The following is an 8880-nucleotide window of genomic DNA, read 5'->3' as shown; positions in this document are numbered from 1 at the left end:
TTGTACGTTATTGACAGATAAGGCTAAACCACGACTGTCATCCTTTTTCAGGACATGCTTTTATGTATTAAAAGAACCACAGGGGAGGGGGTGGGGGGAATTAAAAAAAAGAAAAATAAAAATCACATTTCTCTAAATGTATGCTTTCCTATTTCTGTTCCCTCCTCTACTAAAAAACTCAAAAGTCTCAGAGTAACTTCCCCCCACAATTAAATGTTTCAACCAACCACCACCTCATACAGAGACACATGTACAACTCCAGTTGCCTATAAGAAGACAGAAGCATCTGTAACTTACTGTGCCAGTTTACAGAGGTTTTTCATAGTATGTTACTAATTACTCTGTATTCAAGACATTCAATTAAAGAAGTAGAATATGGGTTAGCACACTTCTTAAATCATGCAAAAGTACACTTTCCTCTCATAAACAATATATATTGAGTTAGCAGTCCGTATTTTTGCAAAGCATCTTCTACTGTTTCAGTGAAATCAAAGACAGACTACAGTGTATATGAAAAACATTGTTCTACAGAAATGCGTGGCATATAAAAAGTTGCAGTATTTAAACAGCAGCCACAACCTGACCCCCTGAAAGAACCTCTAAAGACTGGCATCCAGAGAGAAAACCAATCTCATGCCTCTCACTAGCTGGGTTACCCACCCACCTCCCAGCTCCCCCTGCTACTCACCCCTTGCTCAAGTCCTCCCCTCCCACCAACTGGTGTTCCTGAAGTGGGCAACACCTTCCCAGTTGGGGAATCAAGATAACTCAGGAGGAAAGGATGACCTGGAGCCAATGGCTGTGCCTAGGAAGGTGGGAGGAGAGCCGCCCACCAAGGACCAGAACACCAGCCATGCAGCTCACCAGAACTGGAGTGCTCCTCCAGCGAGTGATTGTGCAGACCTATCCTCCCAGCCTGCTTGAGGGTGAAACAAAAATGCAGGAGCTCCACAGATAAAAATTATTCTTAAAATACACTGAATTAAACTAATACTACTTGACACAGGACTCAGCTTGTAGACTCACTCACCCGGAAAAATCTGTAGTGAGAATACCATAATGAAATATGTATATTCGGCTTATGTGACACAACGTGAGGTATCCCATAGCTACGACAAAGGAGTACCTAAAAACATAACATACAGAACACATAGTTACCAATACAAGTACCAACAAGAACTAGAATCACTCAGATTGGGTTTGGACTTGTTTAGGGGTAGAGTTTGATATTTGCAAATTAGATTTTTAACAAGTTTGAAGCTATGTTACAAGATCTAGCAGAAACCTTCAGAGGATTGATGGTTTTGTGTACCTAGCCGAAACATTATGAAGGTTTCTCTACACACTGGGGACAGAGAAAAAAAGAAGATAAGAAATAGCATCACTTCAAGTTAGGCATTGCAATTTCAGAGTTCCCACCCTCACATACTATTTTGAAATAGTATATGAAACCAGATGATACTGTATGCCTATCACTGAAGTTATCCACTGCCTTTTATCTGTAAATCTTCTTTAGTCACATGTACTACTCTTCCTCAGATATACGAGAAACTAAAATATTTCACGTTTAAGATATTTTCTCTCTTCTGATTATATATAAAGGCAGATAATGACACACAACCTAATCTTTTCAGCTGTACATGCCAAAATACACCATCTTCCAGAAGAATCATAGAATCATTTATGTTAGAAAGGACCTTTAAGGTCATCAAGTCAAACTAAAGAAGCATTCCTTAAGTGGAGTGTGACAAAGTCACTCTGTTTTTCAAAATGATCGCAAAACTATGTTAGGCAGGGCAATGGCACGACTCTTTCCATCTTAATAGTTGAACAGTTTGAGGACTGGAAGTGTTGCAGTGTCTAGGTGGCGTCTAAGCAGTCTTTCATACAACTAACTTCTCCCTCATTTACCTGAGCAAGAAAGAAGATACTCTGGAGGTAAGAAGCAGATGGATATTTGGAAACAGACTGACAGATTAAGCAAACAAGACAGTGCAATGGAGAGCTGGCACACCAGAATGAAAGGATTGCATCACACAGACAGGCCAGAACCAGGTCTGCTGGTGCCCCCTGCATCAGAAATTAGCCACATGAGGGCGAAGATGCAGAGACCTACAGAATGAGACTGCACACCCAGCAAAGCTGAGCCACAGGAGGATCAAGCAAGCTGGTAAACACACATTGCCAGGCAGGGCCAGGCAGGGCCCCCCCGAGACCCATGGAAGCATTGATCATGGCAGGGAACTAAAGATGAAATCAGACAAAAGGAAGTCAGCAGAACTGAAAATGAGCCAGGCTTTTGACAAATCATGTCTGCCTTTAAAATAAACAAATCTTTCCTCCCTGGGGACTAACTACAGTGTGAGTGACAGTAATGGATTGCAAGACAACTTGCAGATCACATGGCCCACAGGAAACAGCTGGATGAAAAGCAAGCTGAAGGTACATGACCGCTTCTTCAGGAGATTCAGAGCAGAATTTATTTTGTTTTATCTGGGTCAGGCATCCAGTCCAGCCTCAGCAAGGTCCTTGGACGCCCTCTCATCAACGGAGAAAAGCAAACACCCCTCCAAAGGCAGGTCACCCAGATCAGAAATGTAACAGTGATAGATGGGATGTAGTATCTAAAATAAGTCTCAGTGCTTAAGAGTAAAGCACCTAGATTGAAAGGGGGGTGAGCGGGGAGGGATACACTGAATTGCTGCTGCAGCCGGGAGCATTTCTGATGCTAGATTGTCTATTCATAGGCCATGAGTGCTGGCAGCTTCACGAGAGAGCAAACGAGACAAAAATATAAACAAAACACCCACACACAGGGAAAGGAGCATGCAGGTTAAGCTATGTAGTTTCTTCATTTCATATGTTCACTTCCACTAGCACTTTGGGGGGAAAAAAGCAAAGTCTCGGAGCCCCACTATGAAAGATCTATAGGTTCTACAGGTCCTCTGTATGAACATGTCCAGCCCTTAAAATGGCATTTTTCAATCTTATTCTCAAGCAGCTTGAATACACTGTTATTTTGCCAGAATTAATAATGTGGATGTACTTCAAGTCACAATACTATGGCTAGTGAAATACAGGAGAAAAATCCTAACCCAATACTCCAGCCCTCCTAAGGTTTTTGAGCATGTTGGATTGCTATTTCACATTGACTCAAAACAACACATGACTCTCTTGCAGCAGCGAGCAACATTATGTGAATGAATCACAGAATCACTAAGGTTGAAAAAGACCTGTAAGATCACCCAGTCCAACCATCAACCCAACACTACCATACCAACTAGACCATGTCCTCAAGCACCATGTCTACAAGCTCCTTCAACACCTCCAGGGATGGTGACTCCACCGCTTCCCTGGGCAGCATGTTCCAATGCCTGACCACTCTTTCAGTAAAGACGTTTTTCCCAATATCTAATATAAACCTTTCCTAATGCAACTTGAGGCCATTTCCTCTTGTCCTATCACCAGTTACCCAGAAGAACAGACCAGCACCTGTAGAGAGCCATCAGGTCTCCCCTCAGCCTCCTCTTTAGGCTAAACAACCCCAGCTCCCTCAGCCACTCCTCATTAAGACTTGTGCTCCAGACCCTTCACCACTTCGCTGGACCCGCTCCAGCATCCCTGTGTCCTTCTTGTAGTGAGGGACCCAAAACTGAACACAGGATTTGAGATGTGGCTTCGCCAGTGCCCAGTACAGGGGCACAATCACTTCCCTACTCCTGCTGACCACACTGTTCCTGATACAGACCAGGATGCCCTTGGCATTCTTGGCCACCTGGGCACACTGCTGACTCATATTCAGCCAGCTGTCAACCAACACCCCCAGGTCCTTTCCTGCCTGACAGCCTTCTAGCCACTCTTCCCCAAGCCTGTAGGGCTGCCTGGGGTTGCTGTGACCTAAATGAAGGACCTGGCACTTGGCCTTGTTAAACCTCATATAATTGAACTTAGCCCATCAATCCAGCCTGTCCAGGTACCTCTGCAGGGCTCTCCTACCCTCCAGCAGATCAACACTTCCACCCAACTTAGTGTCGTCTGCAAACTTACTGAGGGAGCACTCAATCCCCTCATCCAGATCATTGACAAATATGTTAAACAAGACAGGCCCCAAAACTGAGCCCTGGGGGACACCACTTGTGACTGGCTGCCAACCAGACTTCACTCCGTTTACCACTACCCTCTGTGCTCTGCCCTCTAGCCAGTTTTTAACCCAGCGAAGAGTACATCTGCCTAAGCCATGAGCCACCAGCTTCTTTAGGAGAATTCTGCAGGAGATTGTGTCTAAGGCTTTACTAAAGTCCAGGTAGATAACATCCACAGCCTTTCCCTCATCCATTAGGTGGGTCACCCAGTCATAGAATGAGAATAGGTTGGTCAAGCAGGACCTGCCCTTCATGAACCCATGCTGGCTAGTCCCCATCCTCTGGTTGTCTTGCACCTGCCATGTGAGCTCACTCAAGATGAATCGCTCCATAATCTTCCCTGGTACTGAGGTCAGGCTGACAGGCCTGTAGTTCCCTGGATCCTCCTTCTGGTCCTTCTTGTAGATGGGTGTCACAATGGCAAGTCTCCAGTCTTCCAGGACCTCCCCTGTTAACCAGGACTGTTGGTAAATGATGGAGAGCGGGTTAGCTAGCTCCTTCACTAACTCCCTCAGTATGGATGAATCCCATCCAGCCCCATGGACTTTTGAGTGTCCAGGTGGCACAGTAGGTCATTAACTGTTTCCTCCTGGATTATGAGGGATTTTTTTGCTCTCCATCCCTGCCTTCCAGCTCAGAGGGCTGATACTGGCCTGGCTATTAAAGACTGAGGCAAAAGCAGCATTCAGTACCTCAGCCTTTTCCTCGTCCTTTGTCCCTACATTTCCCTCTACATCCATTAAGGAATGGAGATTTTCTTGGACTCTCCTTTTGCTGTCAATGTATTTGTAGAAACATTTTTTGTTGTTTTTCCTCAACAGTGTCCAGATGAAGTTCCAGCTGGGCTTCAGCCTTTCTAATTTTCTCCCTGCACGACCTTATGAGATCCCTGTACTCTTCTTGAGTTGCCTGCCCCTTCTTCCAGGAGTGGTAAATGCTCCTGTTTTTTCCCCCGAGTTTCAGCAAAAGCTCCCTGTTCAGCCATGCTGGGTGTCTTCCCTGTCAGTTTGTCTTATGGCACATGGGGACAGACCGCTCCTGCGGCTTTAAGACTTCCTTTTTGAAGGACAACCAGCCTTCCTGGACCTCTTTGTCCTTGAGAACCAGTGTCCTAAATAGACCAAAATCTGCCCTTCAGAAGTACATGGTAGCAGTCCTGCTGACCCCTCTCCTTACTTCCAGAACTGAGAACTCTATCATTTCCTGGTCACTAAGCCCAAGACGGCCTCCTACTACCACACCTCCCACCAGTCCTTCTCTGTTTGTAAACAGCAGGTCAAGCGAAACACCTCCCCTAGTATATTCACTCACCAGCTGTGTCAGGAAGTTATCTTCCACACACTCCAGGAACCTCCTAGACTGTTTCCTCTCTGCTGTGTTGTATTTCCAGCAGACATCTGGTAAGTTAAAATCCCCCACGAGAACAAGGGCTAGCAACCGCAAGACTTCTATCAGCCGCTTGCAGAATCCGCCTCCTCATCTTGGTTGGGTGATCTGTAACAGACTCCCAGCAGGATGTCTGCCTTCTTGGCCTTCCCACTCATCCTTATGCACAAGCAGTCAACCTTATTATCCCCATCACTGAGTTTTACACAATCAAAACATTCCCTAACATACAAGGCCAGCCCATCTCCTTTCCTCCCTTGCCTGTCCCTTCTGCAGAGCTTGTAGCCATTAACTGCAGCGCTCCAGTCATGAGTGTCATCCCACCACATTTCTGTGATGGCAACTTATCATAGCTATCCTGATGCACCATGGCTTCCAGCTCCTCCTGTTTGTTGCCCATACTGCACGCATTGGTGTACATGCACTTGAGGTGGGCTATTGAATGTGGTTCTAAGTTTGGCCTTAAATCAGCTTAATTTGTGTTGAAGTATACTAATATTTTTCCCATTGTGACCAATTGGCTAAAGAGTAAGAGTGAGGGGGTTGTCTATTGAAATGTGCCAGTTTCCCTACCACCACTTCAACTTGACTAGGAAGACATAAGTAGGCTTGGTTCCTCTGATCTACAGCCAGTAACTCCCACAGTTCCTCCAAGTGATGTGCAGGGACAATGACCAGGAGACAAGTAATATACATTTTTAGCACCTTTTCCTTCTGGTCTCTGCCTGGCATTTCTTTCATAAATACTGTCCGTAGCAGTTAATTATAAATTATTTATTAAGTATAAATTATTAACTACCTCTAAAGTTGTAGTCTTTGCACTCTGTGAGGGAATAGAAAAAACCTCCTTGATTAATACCTATGTTGCTGGTGCAAAGTACTAGTGACTGCTATAAACAGGCCTATTGTTTATGGTTCACATTTCTAAACAATCCTAGAGAAATATAAATGATGGTTCCTATTTGGATATTAGGGAGGGGTTGCGTCAGGACCTGATAAAGAAGGCGAGATGATTATCTGAGCATCAGATCCTCAGACAACCCTGGTCTTGAAGACAAGTGAAGAAAGGGTTTCCATTCCTCAGCCCAGACTGAAGTGGATGTGAGCATTCAACGGCAGCTACAGAAATATCCACATAGCGTAGGGACAGAAATGACCTCTAACACACCCAAACCTACCCATGATATTAACCACATTCTGTTAGGGAGACCAACACAAAAGCAAAGAAGTGGAAAGAACTGCCAGCTCGTCCTTCTAGTCCGCTATAAAGTCACAGTTCTACAAATAAAAATTCCTATTTGTGCAGATCGTTTGGAAGCAAACAACTCCACCTGAACAATTTTAGAAACTCCAATGTGCTGAACTCTAGAGTATGGTATCCACACAATAAGGCTCAGTGACTGAGCAGAGAAGCTCTTCCACATGAATTTCCTCTTACTCAGTCAAAGAAGCAGATATAACTACCATGTAGTTTTCATTTCCATATGAAAGCGCTTTTTTTCTTTTGGCAAGGAAGGCACACATATGACAAAGCACTTTAGGAATCTTAGGTGTCTTCCTTCCTCTGAGACATTCACATAGGGAAAAGAAGGATCCCATGGTGAAGAACGCCTCATGATGATGCCATAAGCTTCTGCTTCAAAGCCATGACGTTTCTGGTACTTTCTACCTCAAAGCCCAATACCAAACGCGAGACAATTTTGTAGATCACCAACATAAGCTGCCACAGTGACCTTATTTGAACTACCTAACTCAAGAATAAGTGGAATACACCTAAAGGCCAAACAGCAAGGGGGAAAACACATGAAAAAGGATTATCAAAAGTGATTCTCAAGGACACAAGATGAAGGAGAAAGAGATCACTATACTTAAGAAACCAGGGGTTTGGACATAAATTATTAAGCTGCAAAAGCCAACTTTTGAGGCCAGCAATTTCATAAGGAAAAGCAATATATCAATGCAAAAGCCACAAATTGAGATTACAGCTGCTTCTGTAACTGAATGAACAAAGCTCCTGCAAATAACTGGGAAAGAAAAGCAGGAAAGAAGATAAGATGGTCCTAAAAAACTCTCATGCTTTTCCATGAAAGGAGAGAAGTTGTCAGAGCAGCAGCCATATCAGCTCACCTGTGGATGTTGGGAATACTTGCCATATTCATAATGCCATAGTTCATCATCACCAGGACAAAAAGATGAATGGAATACCTTGAAGACAACAAAGAGTATTTAGATAATTTCTACACGATACGGAAGGGCTGGCAGTTCAGACTGAGGGAACATTTTTCCACGCAAATGACATAAATGCAATGTTGTATCAGAAAACATGGATTATCACAATAACATCTATAGCCTGAATATCCAAGATGGATTAATACTTACTGACAAGAGTGTGTCAATGTGTTCCATTAAGAGAAAGAGCAGCCTGGCTCAAAGTGCACATTCAAACTGGATACATCCTTTCCAAAAAAGGTATCTTCACAGCATACTGGTGTGGCTTTAACTTCCAGAACAAACATCACAGAAAATACTTCATGGACAAATACTTTCATGGCTCATTTTACTTTGAGGGCTTTGGATGGTTATGCTGGTTAGGATTTTTTTTAAGGATAACTGAAAGTTCCTCAAGACAAAAACCATGTAATCCAGAACAGGTGACATGAAGTTTAAAAATATTTTTACCCAAATCTTGTCTACATGGTGACTAAATACTCACCACCCAAAGCAGAAGACAGCAAAGTATATTCCAAAGAGGGTGGCAAATACATGGCGAACAGCAGAGCTGGCATGACTGGGACCCAAGTAAATACGAAACCAAAATGCAGCCAAAAGTGCAAAGAGTTGACAGGCTACAAAATTGATCTGTAAGAGACAAACAAAACAAAAAACGGTTGTAATTCTTGGAGGAAGGAGGGAAGGACTCTCTCCATTCTCAGAACAATAAAGACTGTAGCTGGGGGGGAGGGGGTGTGTGTGGAAGTGAAGGCAATTAATCTTTTATTTCTTAGAATTCTCACTTGTGGGCCCAAATGGTAACTTTCCTTGACCGATGACAGAGGGGATTAAACAAGCATGTAGCCACCCAAGAACTCAGACAAGAGGAAGAGCAGGTTTCAGCTATCCCAGGTATGAGCAGGCTCTGGGCAAATCTCACTCTCCCCAGGGCAGGGCTTTGGTCCACTGGCACACCAGGTGCAAGGGACATCAGCCCCTCTCGGTCCTCTTGGTAGAAGTGAGAGGGCAGGAAACAGACAGAGACTCTGAAGCATTGCCCCAGTTACCTGACTTTCTCCACAAATCTCAAAACAACAACAAAAAAAAAAAAATCAACAATTCTTATGAAATGCCATTTTAT

At 44.0% G+C, this 8880-nt stretch overlaps 1 protein-coding gene across 1 annotated transcript; it reads right to left on the bottom strand.

Moving 5' to 3' along the window:
• Nucleotides 1–1026: 1026 nt before the first annotated feature.
• Nucleotides 1027–8387, bottom strand: LOC104514056 (lysophospholipid acyltransferase 1-like; the record flags this gene model as incomplete). Its single annotated transcript, XM_010157602.1, has 3 exons — nucleotides 1027–1126; nucleotides 7656–7733; nucleotides 8242–8387. Coding segments are annotated over 3 exons (324 nt in total), but the record flags the coding sequence as incomplete, so codon positions are not given.
• Between the last annotated feature and the right edge of the window lie 493 nt (nucleotides 8388–8880).

Source organism: Eurypyga helias, unplaced genomic scaffold (assembly GCF_000690775.1).
Source record: "Eurypyga helias isolate BGI_N326 unplaced genomic scaffold, ASM69077v1 scaffold16220, whole genome shotgun sequence".
NCBI lineage: Eukaryota > Metazoa > Chordata > Aves > Eurypygiformes > Eurypygidae > Eurypyga > Eurypyga helias.
This window is presented reverse-complemented; position numbering and strand designations above follow the sequence as displayed.